General features: G+C 45.5%; 2 protein-coding genes across 2 annotated transcripts; both read right to left on the reverse strand.

Annotated features, from left to right (window-relative positions):
* Positions 1-930: 930 nt before the first annotated feature.
* On the reverse strand, positions 931-4,888 carry gjb10 (gap junction protein beta 10). The gene is made up of 2 exons (XM_076994578.1): positions 4,638-4,888; positions 931-4,159 (listed from the first exon to the last, which is right to left on the reverse strand). The coding sequence occupies exon 2, from the start codon at positions 4,073-4,075 to the stop codon at positions 3,278-3,280; it is 798 nt and encodes a 265-aa protein (XP_076850693.1). The 5' UTR covers positions 4,076-4,159; positions 4,638-4,888; the 3' UTR covers positions 931-3,277.
* Positions 4,889-5,212: 324 nt separating this feature from the next.
* On the reverse strand, positions 5,213-19,278 carry wdr43 (WD repeat domain 43). Its single transcript, XM_076994576.1, has 18 exons — positions 19,023-19,278; positions 17,998-18,132; positions 17,522-17,643; positions 16,956-17,076; positions 16,219-16,337; positions 15,509-15,611; positions 12,775-12,839; positions 12,076-12,241; positions 11,744-11,830; positions 11,408-11,536; positions 11,160-11,309; positions 10,112-10,198; positions 9,977-10,008; positions 9,772-9,835; positions 7,910-8,023; positions 7,010-7,079; positions 6,762-6,820; positions 5,213-6,536 (listed from the first exon to the last, which is right to left on the reverse strand). The coding sequence occupies exons 1-18, from the start codon at positions 19,227-19,229 to the stop codon at positions 6,393-6,395; spliced, it is 1,974 nt and encodes a 657-aa protein (XP_076850691.1). The 5' UTR covers positions 19,230-19,278; the 3' UTR covers positions 5,213-6,392.
* Between the last annotated feature and the right edge of the window lie 795 nt (positions 19,279-20,073).

A 20,073-nucleotide genomic window follows, 5' to 3' on the forward strand; every position in this document is an offset into this window, starting at 1 on the left:
AACCATCTGCTACTCCAGAGCTATTCCTGTTCATTCATATAGTTATCACACCTTCTTCAAATCTACAGTCATTGTGTTGTACAAATACTCATACATCACAACTGAAATCACATACATACGTTAGCACTACCATTCACTATATATGTTGTTAGTCCTGTACACAATCTGTGTAGTGCTTGTATGTCTGAATAGTGCTTCTAGGCCTGTATAGTGCTTGTATGTCTGAATAGTGCTTCTAGGCCTGTATAGTGCTTGAATACATTGTCTGTAATGACACAAATGGCCAAAACCAAATGTTTGCATGCTTTTAAAATAACCTGATTCTGATTGTGTTTGTGGATTGTCATCAGATCTCGTTGACCTAGACAATGTGATGAAAACCGTGAAGTCAACAGCAACCCAAAGACTGTGAACAGCTATCAGGTGTAAACAGCCACTCAGGTGTGAACAGTCATCAGGTGTGCTGTGCAGGGTTTTTGTCGTTAACGTTTACAAGTATGACTGTTCTGTATGTATTCAGTGTGTGTAGTTCAAACTCTGTGGCTGATTGCTGCTTGGCTACTCTGTACAAACAGGACACACATTGTTTTATTAGTGTCTCATAGTGTATCAGTATTTTTCTGTATAAAATGTTAATGCTCTTGTATGACATCGAAGTAGTTGTACTTAGGATATCTGACATTTGTTTTGATTTGTGAAACTCTTGAAACTGAACAAAATGTCTGTGAAATTTTTTTCAAGATACGAAGAAGGTATTTGTGTGATATGAATGAATCACGAAACAATCAAACCAAACCTGTAATGTGAACTGACAATTCTGATTCCGAGGTACAATATCTGATCATACTTCATCTTAAAGTATTTACTGTTTCATTCCTTAGAATAAGGAAGAATTATTCTGCAGAATTCCTCACAATAAGACCAAGCTCATAAAGAAAACAACAAAGTCAACTTTTAATGAAAATTGAAGATATAAACAGCTCAAAACAAGGGGAAACACTGGACTGGCATAAGCCACATGCAACAGGAAATCCATCTATGATGATCTTGTTTACACTGAGGGGTGCATGTTTACAAGTGGAGCTCCAGCCCTGTTCCTCTGTGCCCCTCGCGCACTGTCTCTGCCCCGCCCACTCCTCTATGCCCCGCCCACTCCTCTCTGTCTCTCCCTGCACAATACAGAGCAGGGAGGCACAGGCAAAACCGATCTGGAGATTTGGAGTTCTCCCTGCCTAAAACACACTGGGCAGAGCTCAAACTCCACTGAGGAAGCTTCATGCCCTCCTGGAGCAACACTGACACACACACACACACACACACACACACAGGAAAAACGCAACTTTCCAGTAACTCTGTAGTCACTACACTAGCAATATGCACATGTTCCCTGAGTACCTAGTTTGTCTGAGAAGCACAGGAATACGTTTTACACCTAAGAACTAAACATCTCAGGCCAACCTGCACAAACTAGCATTATTTACAGAAATGTAAAGAATATACAATACTTTGTGTTAAAAACAAATCATAACAAGAACATGTAAGCATAAATTAACAACCAAAATCCTTCTGGTTAACAGATGTCAAAAGGATGTAAATATTTGGCAGAAACATTTGTTTACATGTTTACTTTCTCAAAATAATCAGAAAATCTATATATATATTTGACTTTTCTTTCAGTACAGATCCAGACGTTTTGAATACGGTTGCACATTTCTCATAGTCCCTGCAGAAGAACTGAGTCACCACGCAGACCGCTGGGAAACGAAGACTTTAGTTTGGTCAAAAGAAAAAAATGGGCCATCCGCAAGAGCCGCGGTGGAGAAGATGAGTCACAGGGCGATACTTTCACCCCGCTCTGCAGCACACTGGCTCTGGCTCACGCTCTTTGGTGTGGTGGGGTTTTAAAACATTGGATTTCAGTTTACTTGTTTTAAACACAGCTCATTTTGGAATCTGTGACATGACTCAAGTTAAATATGTGCTTTGTTTTTATGGCTTGTTCTCTAACCAGCGTGCCTGCAGTTCGAATCATCATTGTAGGCCAAGTCACAGCAGAAACACGGTGATACAGTGAGCCATTAACCTGAACATGAAACAGTGAGATGTATGCATTAGGAAACACAACCCTCAATTTGACATGTAACTGTGTTAATTCTAGCTGCTTGAACATTAAAGGGGAAAAAATCTCAAGGTATTCCTGCGTAGTTTGGCTATAATGCCACATTTTTAAAAAATTCTTATTTTTTATTCTTATTTAAAAAAAACATTTATTTTTATTTAAAAACATTCTTTTTTTAACATTTATTTTTATTTAAAAACATTCTCATTTTTATTCTTTTTTTACATTTATTTTTATTTAAAAACATTCTTATTCTTATCTATATTCTCTAAAACACCTTCATGTAATGAACATGGATGTAAAGTGTTTTGCGTGAGGACACGTGAGCTAGGTCAAACTTCTGCTCTTGAGCACATTCTCCACGTGCTGGATTTCTACCATAAACACCATAAAAACCAGTAAATGGTAAAAACAACCAGGAGCCGATTGCTACAACAACGTGGCTCTCTTTTGTCTGACCTAACCCTCGTTAGGGTGTGGGCAAGACAACAGGGCATACTGTCATTCACTGGTTACATAATTTTTCAAGTTCTGAATGAAAGATTACAGTCTTAGCTTTTCAAGAGAATAACTTTTTTGGCTTGATTCAGAGCGTAAATAATCCTGTATGAGTTTGTGCAAGGCAATTGAATGATGAGTGAGCTTGTCCTAGCCATGATAAAAAAAGGCTGTTAACCCCCTATTCACCGTTCACTGTATTGATAAATCTCTTAGAGTTGTTGTGCATTCGTTCCATGGCTGTGTGGCATGTAACAGCCTCTGAAAGAACAGCCTAAGTGTAATTTTAACTGTGTTTCATAACAAATACAACTTAAAGGAGATCTGAAAGTGGGAGTCTTTGTGTAAACCACAGTTTCATGTGTGCCTCTTTCAGTCTTTGAGGGAACACTCAGTGTTTGAGTTTAGTCCTTAATCACTCAGTTAGTTATGCTTAAACCTTTCTGCAGTCTTTGAGATGAGTCTCCTCAATTTCTTACGTAAACCTTTTTTGAAATCTTTGAGATGTTGTCTCAAACTTCTTTCTAAAGTTGTTGAACTTTTCTCACTGTTTAAACTCCACCTGTCATTCCCTTTGTTCATCTCTCAGGTCCCTTTAGAGTCTTAAACCCCTGGTCCTCAGGTCCCTTTAGAGTCTTAAACCCCTGGTCCACCTCATCCTCACGCCGACACCGTCACCGCGTATGATGGCACCAGCTGGGCTTTGCCAGCCATGCAGCTGTTGGTGTTCTCCATCAGAGCGCTGGAGGTCTTCACGGTGGGGATGGATGTGGCTTGAGCGCCCTGGCGGCTGCCATGGATCCTGGAGAAACACTCACAGCACCTCTTGCCGACCAGGTAGAGGATCTCGCAAAGTGAGAGGAAGATGCACACCAGGCTGGTGACCACCATAAACAGAGTGAAAATCCTCTTTTCCGTTGGTCGTGAGATGAAGCAGTCCACTGTGTTGGGACACGGCACCTCTGAGCACTTGACCAGCTTTGGGAAGTCGTAGCCCTCGTACAGATGGTAGAGGAGGTAGATGAATGTTCCATCCACGCCCATCTTGAAGACCAGCGAGAGGACGTAGGTCCACCAGAGACCTCCGCGCTTCTTGCCTGTGTCCTGGTACAGACGGCGGCAGGTGTCCCCATACTTGGCGCGGTGTTTGCGTTCACGTTCCTCGCGGTAGCCCACGTGGAGCACGACCAGCAGCGAGGGACACGTGACGAAGATCAGCTGCAGCGCCCACAGGCGCACGTGTGACACGGGGAAGAAGTGGTCGTAGCACACGTTGTGGCACCCGGGCTGAGCCGTGTTGCACACAAAATCCTTCTGCTCGTCGCCCCAGACCTTCTCGGCAGCAACGACGAACACCATGACCCGGAAGAGGAAGACGATGGACAGCCAGATGCGTCCGAGCGCCGTGGAATACTTGTTGACTCCGCTCAGGAGGCCCTGGAGGAAAGCCCAGTTCATGGTGCTAACAGAAGAGACGAGACACACAGATGGAGGCCTGGATCTCAGGCACTTTACAGGGCAGGAAAGCCTACACACAAAGACCTGTGAAGTGTCAAAGGACGAGAGAGAGAGAGAGAGAGAGAGAGAGAGAGAGAGAGAGAGAGAGAGAGAGAGAGAGAGAGAGAGAAAGGGGGAAAGATATGAACAATGTCCACGAACCTGCCTTTCTACTATATGTGGAAGTATCTCCAAGAGACATATGGGGATAAATAAATTAATCATAACAACTGTTACGAAGTGTCATTTCGCGATTCCAAATCATTTTAAACATATTAAGTGTATAATGATATTCCGTCGCGTTAAATGATTTAAGTCAATCACCCATAACTGCCGTCAAATACAGTTCGAGTTAAAATGTTAAGATTAAAATATTTTGAAATCTTTACAGTAGAAGAAAAGCCGGTAACGACAAGTAGAAACTAATCAACTTTAACCATCTTTCGGGCTTGCCAAACATCAGAGCAGTGTAAACATTTAATTTTCCAAATGTATTTAAAAAGGAAACAACCAGAATACGTACACATGAACGACGTAAGGACGCGTGCGGAGCGTCTCCGTTAGGATGAGAACTTCAGCTTCGTATCTCCTGCTTTGAGACCAGAACACGGTGTGCGCTCGGCGCAACCTTGTATCGCCACATAAACACGTCCATTGGTGAAGTATCGTGGTGAAGGGTGTGTAACGTGAAGGGTGTGTAACGTGGTGAAGGGAGTGTTCCCCGTCGAGGCGGAGGTCCAACCTGACGCAGACCTGCAGACAGTCTCAGTACGAGGAGCGACGCAGTTTCAAACTTTTGCCGGCGCAGATTCCTGGCCACATCTGGACGCCACCTCGCGGTGCGCACGGGAACTGCACCCGCACCCCTTCACAACACCCTCCCACAGGACCGCTTATGTGAGGACGAGCGGGACTACATACTTTAAATATCTACTTAACCGGAGATCTAGCTTCTACAAAATCACTCACTGCAGAGACTCATCCTAAACGAATACCCCTGAATCTTTGCTCTAAGACAAAAGTAAAGACGTGTAATGTCAAGTAATCTGAAAAACACCCGATTTCATTTCATTTAATCAAATGCACGCACACGCGTCCTCAAGAGAACAAAAATGAATTTATTTCATTTAAACTGTACAACAGTCGTCGATATATTGTTTGCATGAAAAACGTTATGGTTGACGAAATTTGGAAACAACCATTTTCTAAACGTCAAAAAGTTGGAGCTTCACGAGCTTCCGGGAGGCGCGCGACACATCTTCCGCGCGTTCACATCTTCCTCCAATGTCGAGTTTTGCCGATGTGTTATTAAAAATAATTGGACACAAACAAGACCCCGCCTGATATTTCAGACAAACACACAAAGAAAGGAAAAAAAGTTATAAAAGAACATGGGGAAAGATGGTTTATAAACAGTCAGGTTATAAACATTTCTGGTTAGCTCGAGCCTGCGATCAGTATCGACAGACCAGCGACCATCGGGAGAGCCCAACCACGCATGCGCAATTCCTGGACCTGCGACCATAGGGAGACCAACCACGCATGCGCCATTCTTGGACCAGCGATAGCGTGGTACTTAAGAAAAGAGTTAACGTGTGAGTACGCCAGTGTGGGTCTCAGCAGATGGTCTTTAAGAACTTGTGCATCATTTGCACTGCCAGGGCCGCTTCTCACCAGGACCCAGTCTTGCCTAATTGAAATTGTTCAATTTGAGGGCAAGCTTGATGTAGCAGCATCTAAAATCAAATTTAGCAGCCACACTCTGCTTATCAAGCATTGCAAATGGAGGGACCAGAAACCCCAAAACACTGATATACTAATGGAGTTTTAATATTTCTGGGCAATTTAGAAGTATTACCCCAAAGCTGTGATTTTTCGCTGTACTGAACATGTATACATATTGTATAAGGATACAATACATAACCAGACCAAGACCAACTTCTGCAGTACACGGGCAGAAGGTGTGGAACGCAGTTACCACAGCAACTGGGCAAACAAAAACACACAAGAGGAAGTCTGAGGTCAAATGTCAAAGGAACAGCGAGCAGGAGTTCAGGTCTGCTGTGCAGTTCTCAGACTGTCAGGTGGTGTCGCCGCCCTAGTGGCCGTCCTGTGTGAAAGCCACCCTCAGTCCAGAACCAAGCGGTTACTGGATTTCTAAAACAACATTTTTGTAATTTTTTTTGACAATAAAATGAAAACAAGAAAAATAAAATGAAAGTATAGAGAAATCTTCTAGGATCCTTTCGTTATTTTTCGTTTCTGTTCAGTTTTGTTCTCACTCCTCTTCACTCTCGTTTTCGGGGTCGAAGTCCAAGTCTGCGCGCGTTTTGCGCTCCTCTCTCGTGTCTTCTTCACCTTCGTGAGCTTTCCTGTCCATCACATCCATCAGTTCATCTTTCTCCTCATCCTCCTCCCAGCTCTGTCAGAAGGAACACGTAAATGTATTTGGGGTTTTTTTTTGTTGTTGTTGTTGTTATTTGGTAATGTAATATCAGGAAGCCATAATGAGGGGAGCAGTGAAGTAACTAATTGTAAAATGGCCAAACTTTCCTAAAATCATTACAAAGACTGAGCCTGAAACCCGTGTGAGTGTGTGAGAGAGAGCGCGAGAGTGTGTGAGTGTGAGAGAGTGTGTCTCTCTTACATCAGAGTCATCCTCAGGGAGTCCTTCATCTCCTGAGCCTTCATCCTCATCTGAGGAATCTGCAAAAACACACAGAGAATTAAAACACTAAAGCATGAGTGTTTCCCTGACGAAGACTAGCATATCAAACCCCACTGACGAAGATGAAGACTACTGTACCTAAGCCCACTGAGGAAGACTACTGTACCTAAGCCCACTGAGGAAGACTAGCGTGTGTAATGCTCTGTAAGGGCTCCGTGACCTCTTACCCTCCTCATACACCAGTTTGGCCATGTGATCCAGGTCCTCTTCTCTGTGGGAACTGCTGCTTGACGCCACCTAGTGGACATTATGAAATAGAGGAATTGGTCTTAACTCGTGTCCAAGGAAGCATTCACCATTTGACTTTCTGTGCACGGCCAAATTAATTTTTTCTCAGTTAAGAAACGCATCTTTTCAAGATGAAACGTGAAAAGTGATTTGGAAACAGAAGGAGAATAATGGTCGATATGTTACTCCATTACTCCAGAGAACACGCCTCCACTACTCTAAGAGTCCAGTGGCAGCGTGCTTTACACCACTGCACTTGGTGATGTATGGCTTGGATGCAGCTGCTCGACCATGAACATGAATCTCTCTGTTCACTGTTCTTAAGGTAATCTGAAGGCCACAGGAAGTTTGGATGTCTGTAGTGATTAACACTATGTGCTTCATCATCCGCTGACCCCACTCCATCAGTTTACGTGACCTACCACTTTGTGGCTGAGATGGGTGAGCGAACACTTTTGACAATAGTTTGCGTATGTGTGTGTACACACACACACACACACTAAACATCATCGTTCACAGTCCAAAACGGTCAGTCTGCAGTACTGCAGAAATGTTTAACAGCGCTGTTTACAGAATTCGACAGATGCATTAAAAACCTGACTGACCAATCAGAACATCTCTGTCAAGGTCATGATGCAAGAGTCATGAGCACCATGGTAACAGAACAAGTAATCTTGGTGTGAATAAGCATTACGGTAGTTACAAGGTTTTCTTTATTATTCAAATATAACTGCATGAATAAATGTTAATATATGGAGGTGTGGTCCAGGTGGGTCAGGCTCCACAGTGTGGCAGGTCCAGGTGTGCGGTACCCGAGTGCAGGTGTGCGGGTGCGGTACCTGAGTCATGAGCAGGTAGAGTTTTCCGTTGAGTCTGGTGAGCTGCTGGTAGACCTTCACTCTGCTCTCCATCATGTGGTACAGCGTCCCCAACTGAGTCACCAGGTCTGGCAGCTGTATCACAGTGAACACAACGATTAGTGAGGAAAGAGATGTTAACACACTTTTTAGAGAAAGTAGTTTCTTCACAACTCTCTTCCTTCTTACAAACAGAACATGTCAGTTATGTCAGTCTGGATTTAGACCCAATCACAGCACTGAAACGGCACTGACTAAAGTACTGAACAATCTCTTAATATCCTCTGATAAAGGACACATTTCTTTTCTCATACTGCTAGACCTCAGTGCTGCTTTTGACACCATTAATCATAATATTCTACTTAATAGGCTGGAGACACTCATTGGCATAAGAGGTCAAGCACTCTCCTGGTTCAGGTCCTACCTGACAGATCGTTCGTTACCAATTTGTACGAGTAAATAACGAATGCTCAGAGCATACTAAGGTAAAATATGGCGTCCCACAAGGATCTGTACTGGGCCCCATATTATTCTCATTATATATGCTAACACTGGGCACTATCATTCGTAGGCATGGTATTAGATTCCATTGCTATGCAAATAATACTCAGTTGTATATATCTTCTAATCTGGATGATATCACTACTACTCAAGATTCAGAACTGCGTCCAGGACATAAAAAACTAGATGGCGTCTAATTTTCTTCAACTAAATTTCGATAAGAATGAGGTGCTGATTCTTGGACCCAAAGCTGCTAGAAGCAATTGGGCTGATATTCCTCTTACCCTAGATGGTTTTTCAGTAACACCTAAATCTACCGCAAAAAGTTTAGGTGTCACTATTGATTCTGATCTTTCATTTGACGGACATGTATGCAATGTCATTAAGGCTGCCTTTTCCATTTACGTAATATCACCAAGCTGAGACACTTACTTTCATTAGCTGATGCAGAGAAGCTGGTCAATGCTTTTGTCTAGTCAAGATTGGACTACTGTAATGGTCTAATTGGATGCTCTAAACAGTCCATAAAGAAGCTACAATTTGTACAAAATGCCGCAGCTAGAGTCCTAACTAAGGCTAGGAACTTCGATCATATTAGTCCCACTCTCGCCGCATTACATTGGCTGCCGATTAAATATTGAATTTGAAATTCTTCTGTTAACCTATAAGGCGTTAAATGGTCTTGCCCCACAATATCTGAGTGAACTCATTGCTTACTACAACCCATCTCGCCCCTTTGTGCTCCCAAAATGCTGGATTTCTCCAAGTTCCAAAAATTAGTAAAACTACAGCCGGAGGCAGAGCTTTCTCCTTTAAAGCCCCTCAGTTATGGAATAGCCTTCCAGCTCCAATCAGAGATTCTGACACAGTTCCAATCTTTAAATCTAGACCTATTTAATCAAGACACCTATTCTATTAAATCTAGACACCTATTTAATCAAGCCTTCAGTTAATATTTCCCTTGTAAGGTGTGGCCCCCCCCCCAATATGTTAGAACTTTAGAAACTTTTGTCCACAAATACGGACTTGTGCTAAAGGGCCACCAATGGAGGATGGGTTCCCTTTTGAGTCTTGGTCCTCCCGAGGTTTCTTCCTAATCCCCACCATCATAGGGAGTTTTTCCTCACCACTGTCTCCTTTGGCTCATTAGGGATCTGGACCCATACGATTGTAAAGCTGCTTTGTGACATGTTGTAAAAAGCGCTATATAAATTAATTTGACTTGACTCGACACACACACACACACACACACACACACCTCCCCGTACCCCCGTCACACACACATACCCCACACACACACCCTTACCCCACACACACACACACACACACACACACACCCTTACCGATGACAAGTAGGACGTGTGCTGAGTCAACACAGCCTTCAGCCACTGCACAATCAGCACTGCCCTGTAGGACACAGAGATTCAACACCACACACAGGTTCAACACCACACACAGGTTCAACACCACACACAGGTTCAACACCACACACCCAGTGGGTATTTTCAGAACCAAACAGAAACGGCTGAACACAAAGTTTTAACTTACGTGAAAGGATGGCCTTGTAACCTCCTGGACAACTACAACACACACACAATCAGAGTGGGTAAACACACAGGTAAACAGACGCAAGTCATCACTAACACATGGCTGCCAGCAGAGGGCGGTGCACTGTGACCTCACCTCCTCCAGCAGGGGCAGGACGGCAGGCGGGGGTATCCTAGCAACAGTATTCCTAATCAGGGGCTCCCTCTTCATTTGGAAGATTTTCTAGTAAGGGAAGAAAATAACATGAATGCATGTGAGACATCCTAACACCACCCTAACCCCAACAAACCCCACCCCTAACACCAACCCACCCCACCCTAACCCCACCCTAACCAACCCCACCCCTAACACCACCCCACCCCACCCCTAACCCCACCCCACCCCACCCCTAACCCCACCCTAACCAACCCCACCCCTAACACCACCCCACCCCACCCCTAACACCAACCCACCCCACCCCTAACACCACCCTAACCCCAACAAACCCCACCCTTAACACCAACCCACCCCACCCTAACCAACCCCACCCCTAACACCAACCCACCCCACCCTAACACCAACCCACCCCACCCCTAACACCACCCTAACCCCAACAAACCCCACCCTTAACACCAACCCACCCCACCCTAACACCAACCCACCCCACACCTAACCCCACCCCTAACACCAACCAACCCCACCCTAACCCCAACCCACCCCAACCCACCCCACACCTAACCCCACCCCTAACACCAACCAACCCCACCCTAACCCCAACCCACCCCAGAAGTGGTAGAACCGTGTTGTATCTGGCGTCACACAGCCAGGTCCTCGTGAGCCAACTGGCTCTTGGATTATGAGAAGGAACCAGAATTTGTTCAAACATACGTGGAGGCGCGAGCTTGGCCTTTTATTTTACACACTGCAATTTTCTTTAAGCAAACGTATTTAGTCAAGATATTATTTTTCAAGCACTTTCTCAAAAAATTCCATCCAGCAGTTTCCAAGCCTGGAAAGCAAAACATTAAAATTCACCCGTACGCAGCCTGAGGATATTCAACTTCAACTCCCCTGGGGTAGCAGTAACGTTTCAGGTGTGAAGGCCTTTAAATGTGAACACTGCCAACACTCCTAATTTGACACAGTGGGCTCCATCATTCCAGGAGCTGTCGGGGCATTTAAGGGGGTCAGCGCGGTCACTCACGTTGAGCATCTTGTTGTCCCTGCTCTCCAACGCTTGAACCAGCAGCACCGCACAATTGTCCACCTGCAGAGAGGCGGAGACGCCCTCTGACTCCGCCTTGTCACTAGACACACCCAACTCAATGTGCTGCAGTCTCTCCTCTATAGACATCTGGGGGGGTGAAATGCAGAAACATTAATCCATCACCGTTTCAGAAACATGTTAACTTGAATTTGGGCGCCATGTGCAACAATCGTGTCCAGTCATACCTCTTTTGTACTGGGTCCTTTCTTCCTCTTCTCTGATTGGCTGGGTGTTGCTCTGATTGGTGCCTGATGTCCAGGAAGTCCTGGTATTAGAACTTTACTCTTCTGGTCATTTACAATGGGAGTCTTTACCTGGGAGGGTCAGAGGTCACCAGTCAAACACTTCTACAGGTGCGTGAATAGCTCTCCTCCATCTCTGCTCCCCTTAATCAATGGCAGGTAGTTAACAATCACCAGGGGCGTGCACCACGTTTCAGCAGGACACTTGTTCATATGGATCATCTGAATGTGTGACTAGACTCAAGACTAATGAAAAAGACACAAAAGTGGATTTGTTACCTTGGAGACTGCAGCATCAACAGACAGCGAGAGTGCAGTGTGTAAATCTCGGACCAGACACACATGCCTTTCTGACGTGTTTATGGGCTGAGGGAACACACACACACACACACACACTCAATCATGCCAGCAATGGAAGAAACTATAAACCAGACCTCCTCACCAAGCTCCACCCCTTCCCACTAAGCCCCACCCTTGTGGCAATTCCCCCAACACGAGTCATGGGCTGTCAGAACCCGCGTCTCTGGAGAACCAGCATAGCTCTTCTCAGCTTCCATGGGGCCCACACCCCGCCCCCTGAGAACCTCACACCACCCCCCCGAGAACCTCACCACACTCTCCAGCACAGGCTGCAGGTGGCTGCCATAGGCCAGCAGGAGGCGCTGTCTGTCCGCACATAGAGAGGCAGCGAGCAGAGGCACAGGGACGGGCGTGTCCCCCGCCCTCACGCCAGACACCTGCAGCGAACACACTGGAGACAGGGGCTTCTTACACGGCCTGGGGACAGGGGAGGAGAGATATGGAGAGAGAACACGAGTGTGAGGGAAGCAGAGAGAGAGAGAGAGACAGGGAGGGAAGGAGAGAGAGAAGGGGAGAGAGAGAGAGACAGACAGACAGGGAAGGAGAGAGACAGACAGACAGGGAAGGAGAGAGACAGACAGACAGGGAAGGAGAGAGACAGACAGGGAAGGAGAGACAGACAGGGAAGGAGAGAGACAGACAGGGAAGGAGAGAGACAGACAGGGAAGAGAGAGACAGACAGGGAAGAGAGAGACAGACAGGGAGAAGAGAGGCATTCTGTCACTGAAACAGTAATCACAGGAAGAGATCAATCCATTCTTGCTCTGGGCTTTCTGGCACATTTCACTTCTCTACATGTGGCTGTCCAACACTTCACAAAAACACAGTCGTGCCAGGAACAGCAGAAGCCAAATAAAGCCACAGTGGGGAGACGTTCCAGGACCCGACCCACGGGGGACCAGACCCACAGGACTTTAATGCCTTACTGAATGGCTGTGTCTGTCACTCACCCGTTGAGAAAGTGCTCAAAGAGGTGAAGCTGCCCGTCCTTACACACCACTGCTAACCGCACTGCCTGCAGAACAAAACAGAGCACACACACACACACACAAAGTTTAAGTGTAGTTACAAACAGGAGGTGGATTAAGGGCAGTGTCATTTCCAAACGGAATATGCTCATCCAAGCGGTCACGCCCCCAAACGTGCTGCGTCAGCCGCATGGCTGGGAGGGTCAGCACACCTGGGGCTGACCGAGCTCATTAGTCAACACAGGTACCGATAACTGCACCTGCGTCAGCCCAGGGTCAGGGTACATTTACATTTACGGCATTTAGCAGACGCTCTTATCCAGAGCGACTCACAAAGTGTAAGGGTACACTTACTCCAGTTGATGTTTACATTGGTCTAGTCACAAAACATGTTTGGAGTTGACGTGTTCACATTTTTCTACCACGTCACCCAATGCTAACTGTGAGCCACAATCGGGGGGCGCTAGTATATGGCAACAGGTGATGCCACGGGGGAACGCAGAGTGCGATTAGCGGGGACGCTAGTGAACATTCCAGGAGAATAGTAGACTACTATGATTGTGAACGTAGCAAAACGGTGACTGAAGCTACAGCAGCGACTAAAATAATAGCAACATAATAGCAACAGCTTAGTAGCTTTCACACGGCAAGCCTTTCGTGACACGCTCTTCCCTGTCGTCTTCTCTCACGATAATGTCGCGCTGAAAAACATTGACCAGTCTTGTCAATATATGGAGCCAGATCCGTAAACGTGAGAAGCCACTTTCGCCATTCCAGATGGCTCAGTCAAAACCATTACGTCTTAATGAACAAATAAATACATCAGCGGCGAAAATGAGAATAAAAATATACCAGGGTTCACGTGTTTTTATTTTGTCACAAAAGGCTTCCAACATGGGCTAAAGCACAGGGTAGACTCTCAAATGATAAGTGTTTACAACTTCATCTTCAACCTTTTCAGCCCTGGCGCGAATGTTATCCTCACATATCCCTGGATTCACCAGTTAGAACTACAGAGACACTAGAAAAAAAATCTTGTGTCTTATTTTATGTCACCATTAACTACACAGGGTTGATGCGAACTTAATAGGCCTATCTATCTACCTGTTTTTCACAAGAGCTTGTGGCTAGCTCTGACAGTGATCAATGCAAGCTGTAGTGAATGGCAGTAACTTTGTTTTACCGCAAAATATGAAAACTATTGAAACCATTAATCACCCAATTAAATCCACTGGGAAATGTACGATCTGGTAAATGTAGCGGTAAATGTATGCTCTTTTGCCTTGTTCCCGGCGTAGATAGCACTAGGTTCTGCTTCACAACATGAATGAAGAACGTTCGTATGATTTGAACGCAATTTGGCCTCTATGATGGTTCTGACGGAAATTGCTGGCCACTGTGCCATTGAAATAGCCGATTTCGGAAGTGCTCCGTTTGCTTAAGTAAATATGATAATATATATATTAGGGGTGGGTATCACCACTAATTTTCCAGTTCGATTCCGATTCACAAGGTCCCAATTCAATTCGATCCGATTCAATATCGATTATCAATATTGAATCGGATCGAATTGAATCGGGACCTTGTAGGGAAATTTCAGTTACAATAAAAAGTGTAGTTTGAATGTGAAATGTTGTAATGATACAAGGAACACTCAAACTTTATTAAAATGCATTAAGATAGTGTTTATACTGTGATTAGTGTTTTTTTATATCAATTAATGCACACTTCCACATAGCTCCTTTACCAGAAAAGGCATTGAAAGCGGTTTAGAACAGCCCTTTAAAGTGCAAATTACGTTTTTTTTTTACATGTAACAAACATTTATGAACATAGTTCTGAATATTGTAATATTGTAAAAAGATTTATTCATGACTGCTTGTAAATTGTCAAATTTTTCTGCAAGAAAAGGAGCTGATTTTGAGGAGTGAGACAGCTCAATTGTGCAGTAACAATATCGCCAGCTGTTGAAAAAACTTCACAGCTTTATACTGGACACGTCGCGACCGGCGTGAGGGTCCGCGCACCGAAAATGACGTAATCGCGGTGGCTCCGCCCGTGCCCTGTCGCTTTGCGAGGTTGTGCACCTCTCGAATATTGTAACTTCGCGCGCCGCGCTTCAGCGCAATGATCAAAGTCACATTTGCAGGGTTCATACACCTAAACAAGGTGGAATTAAAGCACGTCACGCGATATAAAACACGAGATGTTAAAATGGTACGCATATGCGGGGAAAATTAGCCAATTCTAAAGATCGATCTCAGGTTTAATAAATCGATATCGAATCATTCAAATGAAGATCAATTTGAATTGAAAAATCTATTTTTTAAACACACCCTAATATAACATATCTCCCGAACCCCCGTAGGTTTGCGTAAGTCACCCTTTTCAACTTCAAAACGGCGAATTTCGCCGAAAGGTGACAGATTTTCATGCCTGCACACTATTGTCTAGCTAGCTTACCTAGCTAAACAAGCTACAGCTAAAGGTTTGGGAGGGCTCAGAGCCAAAATCACTTCTATTAGAAACCTCCAGTTAGCCAAACTTATCAAAGGCAGAGTAAAGGTGGATCGTCAAGATGTGTGTGGGGAAAGATGTGGTCCAGTGAAGGAAAATGTCTGCAGTTCTGCTGTTTGACCACCCAGAGGGTGTTTGATCTAGACAGGGCAACGTAGAACACGAGAACTCTGCCACACCAACAGACGGGCCTTCTCACCTCGTCCTTGCTGCTGGATGTCTGTAGGTCGATGTGTCGTGGTTCGTCCGTCAGGGTGAAGGACACCACCGCATTCTTGTCTTTGCCATCAGACCGCACCTGCCTGTGGAGCGAAAGAGCAGATGAACGGCACTGTACCAGTCATTCCTGGTGATTACAGAACCGGTCCAACTGGGAGCAGCATTGACATCTACAGCCAAGAGAAGCGCCAATCCGTACCATGAGCACTCCAAATCTCAAGCATGGCTCGACTCGAAACACCATATTTGAAGTCTTGCAGAAGACAAACTTCAAGACTGTTCTGTGTCCTGGCTCTGTGATGGTGGAACGATCTTCCACTAGCTGCTCCAACAGCAGAGTCTCTTGTGGTCTTCAAAAATAGACTCACCTGATCGTTGAGTAATTAATGAGCACCAACACTGCAGATAGTATATGTCCTTAAATTGTATGTTTATCTGTCTATGGTTATTTGTGCTTGGTGTAAGATTTAATTCCTGTTTAATTGGAATACTAGGTACTGGCATTGATTACTGTAGTTTAGTAGTAGTTTGGCTCAATGGGATCTTGAATTCTGGCCAATCTGTGCTACTATCTAGGCTGAATTCTGTGAACAGATGCAAAGCACTTTGTAATTTGTTCTGGATAAGAGCGTCTGCTAAACACCCTAAATGTAAATCCCAATCCAAGGAGGAGTTCTTCCCAATGCGTACCACACACTGAGGAGTCTGTCGTGGGACGCTCCCGACAGAAAGTAGAGGCCATCACTGTCTGGGGGTCGGGTTGTGGCGAAACACAGGTCCGTAACCATGGTGGAGTGACCTGTGAACTTCTGTAAGTGGTAGAGGGGAAAAGGCCCAGTTACACACAGCTGTAACAGTCCAAGCAGGTAAACTCACAGCTAACCAGTCCTTCCATAAAGATCACAAAGCAGAAAAAGCATCTTAAATCAGCTGTAAATACAGTAGAACCCCCGAACTCGACCGCCTCAATACTCGACATATTCGGAGTTTGACGGAAAATTCCGAGAAAATTGTGTTTCGGAGCTCGAAAAAAAAAAATGTCGAAATCCGACTCGACTTGTGACTTGTAAACAAAATACAGTCCGTGCTTCGGTGACAGGCCGCTAGTTTGCGTTAGTTGCTGTTGTTGTTCAATGGGTTTTAAACCATTTTGAAGATGTGCTCCAAGCTTTTGCTGTATTTGTGCTGTTTTTGTACTGTTTTAGACAAAAAACACGTGTCCCATGAAAGACATAACAGGAAAGCAGGAAAACGATAAGAACATCAATAGAGTTGAAAAAGGTGATCGTAGAGAAGTATGAAAAAGGCATTCATGTGACGGACTTAACATTGGAATTCAACTTGATGGTCGAGAACGGATTAATCCGTTTTCAGTTCTTTCTTATGGAGAAAATCTATTCGGAACTCGGAACTGCTACACCACGTACCCGGTACACCTCCTTGGTTTCCAGGTCCCACATTTTGATGGTCATGCCTGCAGAGAGGAGGAGTTTCCCATCTGGACTCACACACAGGCTGGTCACTGCTGCACGGTCTGCCCTCCACTTACTGTAGAAAACAACCACAGTACAGTCACAATCACCCAACGAACATAACCACAGTACAATCACAGTACACAGTCACAATCACCCAACGTACAATCACAAACACCCAACGAACAATCACAGTACACAGTCACGAACAGCCCAACGAACAATCACAGTACACAGTCACAAACACCCAACGAACATAACCACAGTACACAGTCACAAACACCCAACGAACATAACCACAGTACAGTCACAAACACCCAACGAACAATCACAGTACACAGTCATGAACACCCAACAAACAGACTCTGAAGGTGAACTGGTACACTCAACCACAACCACGACATAACTGCTGCTGTGCATACACACGCGTGTGTGCTCTCCCTCACACACACACACACACACACACACACACACACACACACACACACACACACACACGGGGTAAAGGGGCGCGCACACACCAGCGTGTCTTGCCCGTCTGCAGGTCCCACTCAGCTATGTGCGTGTCATCTGACCCACTGTAGAGGAGGGAGTCCTGTGGGTGCCACTGAACACAGTTCACCCCACCACTGTGCCCTCCATCCTGAGAGAGAGAGAGAGAGAGAGAGAGAGAGAGAGAGAGAGAGAGGTGGGAGGAAGAGAGCCGTTGGGGAAGAGAGAGAAAAAGAGTTAAATTGGAAACGATTAACATTTGCTGCACTAAGCTATGGCCACTGAAATCAGACAACTCAATCCTCAAACATCACACTCCATGAACATTTAGACACTCGCAATCCCTCCGAGCTGTTAATCTCTGTGCTTCTGAGCTCACTAAACAGAGTCCTCAGAACCACAGAGATGTTCCTCAGCTCAGCTCCACCTGTGGACCCAGGTATAGTGGGGCATCTGCTGAGACCAACTGGCCGGTGTAAGTTAGGAGAATGATGAAGATACGTACCAGCGTAGAGTGGAGGTCTCCCTTCACAGTACTGTAGATGAGAACAGTGCCAGCGGCCGTGCCCAGTGCCAACAGGTCCGTCTGTTCCACCAACTGACCCACCTCAGACTTCCTCTTCTTCCTCTGAGGGCCCTCCTAGAAACACACACACAACTCAGTATAACTGTTTTATAAAACCCACAACAGAAGTGCAAGTTCACAGCCATTTCTAGTCACTTCAGGAACGTTCATCATTTATGAGCTCCTCAAATTCCAGATGTTAGAACATTAAGTGTCCGAGCTCGTAGCAGGAGTTTCTACAGGTGGCTGTCCAACACACACATCTAGTAAACAGGCCTCACCAGTTAACCACATATGACTGACCCAACCTGACAAAACCTGCTTCAGTTACCAACACCTCCAAAAAAAGTACAAAAAAGTAAAAACCCGACGAGTGTAGACAGACACCCGTCACCATCAGTACCTGAATCTACTGGGTCTGTTTGTACTGTTTTAAACACTCTTGTCCACTCAAAACAGTTGACCACGTTTTATTACCAAAAGTTTGTTGAACGTTAGTTAGTTTAAAGCGTAATTAATGGCTCCAGTGTAAGTGCACATGGGCGCAGAACCGCTCGGACTGCGCCAGCAGCTCACACGCTGCCCACAGCCAGCTGCCCCACACGGGGCAAATAAAGTCCGCAAACACGACACGAGCACGAACATCCCGACACACACACACACACACACACACACACACACACACACACACACACACACACATCTCCGAGTACGACCAGAACCGCGGGGTTCGGGCCCAGCGCGGCCGCCGTGGAGGCGACATGTGCGGCGACATGTGCGTGTGGGCCGCGCGGTTCCGCTGCTAACGGCTAACAGGCTAACACGCCCAGCACGCGCGCTCCGGGCCCGGGGAACACCGACCCGCCACACCGACCCGCACCGGCTCCGTTAAACCCGTTAAACCGCGGCGCCCGCACGCACGCACGCACGCAGCAGGCCGCTCCGACTCGCTCCTCGTGACGAACCTGGGGCGCGCGACACGGTCCCCACGCGATGCACGTGCAGGTGGCGCTCAGGTGCGCGGAGGGCGCGTGCTCCTGCCGCAGGGTCCCGGTGTCGGGGTCCCAGATGCGCAGACGGCCGTCCGGGGCGCACGCGGCCAGGTAGCGCCGCGCGCCGGGGGAAAAGACGCAGGGGAGCGTCGCTGAGAAACTGCCTCCGTCCGCCGCCATTACCGGAGCGCTACGTACGACTGCGCACTCGGGCGGACTCACGGACCCGGAAACACGTGTTAACCTCACTGGGGCGGACGCGCATGCGCCGGAAACACGTGTTAACCTCACTGGGGCGGACGCGCATGCGCCGGAAACACGTGTTACCTCACTGGGACGGACATTCACACGCATATAAATAAATTCATACATAATTCATACACTGTTCATTTTTGAGGAATGTAAATTTAATTTTATAAAAGAGTATGATATATTCTAATTAATGCATAAATTTACCATAAGTGACCAAATATAGCGATGCCAAAAGCTCGTTATTATTATTATTATCATTATTTTCATCATCATCATAATCTAATATGTATCTAAAATATAGGCTTTTATATCTAATATTGTAATTATGACAGTAATGGAGTCTACTTTGAACTGTACTTCAATTTTAATAAATGTAATTTAATTAATTTTTAATTATAATTCCGTGTATGAAAACAATTTAATAAAGCTCTACTTTGACACCAGTGCACTGTAGATTTTTTACATTGCCGAATGTTGATGGTGAAGGTATTTTCACATGTTCTGCGAAGTCTCCTATTGCGACTCACTAAAAAACAATGTACATGTACTGCACATTTTCGTTATTATTATTTTTTACCGTTTTTACCGTTTAAACACTCCATAGTCCCAAGTTGCCAGAATTATTTCATCTCTCCGTTGCAGTGATAGATATAATCAATCGCACTATTTCTCCAGTGCTGTTACAATAACTTAAACAGTGTTGTAGTAAAGTTGTAAGAAAGGTGAGGATTTTGTGTGGTTACTGTTTTGAAAGCATTCTTGAAAGTTTTCT

This window comes from Brachyhypopomus gauderio, unplaced genomic scaffold (genome assembly GCF_052324685.1).
Source record: "Brachyhypopomus gauderio isolate BG-103 unplaced genomic scaffold, BGAUD_0.2 sc151, whole genome shotgun sequence".
Taxonomy (NCBI): Eukaryota; Metazoa; Chordata; class Actinopteri; order Gymnotiformes; family Hypopomidae; genus Brachyhypopomus; species Brachyhypopomus gauderio.

What these genes read in the sequence shown, in the direction of transcription:
- gjb10 (XM_076994578.1), bottom strand. Translation starts at nt 4,075, where the DNA reads ATGAACTGGGCTTTCCTCCAGGGCCTCCTGAGCGGAGTCAACAAGTAT.
- wdr43 (XM_076994576.1), bottom strand. Translation starts at nt 19,229, where the DNA reads ATGGCGGCGGACGGAGGCAGTTTCTCAGCGACGCTCCCCTGCGTCTTT. An exon ending in GAGACCTCCACTCTACGCTG is followed by an intron (nt 17,644 to 17,997) that starts GTACGTATCTTC and finishes TCTCTCTCTCAG; the next exon opens with GATGGAGGGCACAGTGGTGG. An exon ending in TCCCTGAGGATGACTCTGAT is followed by an intron (nt 6,537 to 6,761) that starts GTAAGAGAGACA and finishes TCCTTCTGACAG; the next exon opens with AGCTGGGAGGAGGATGAGGA.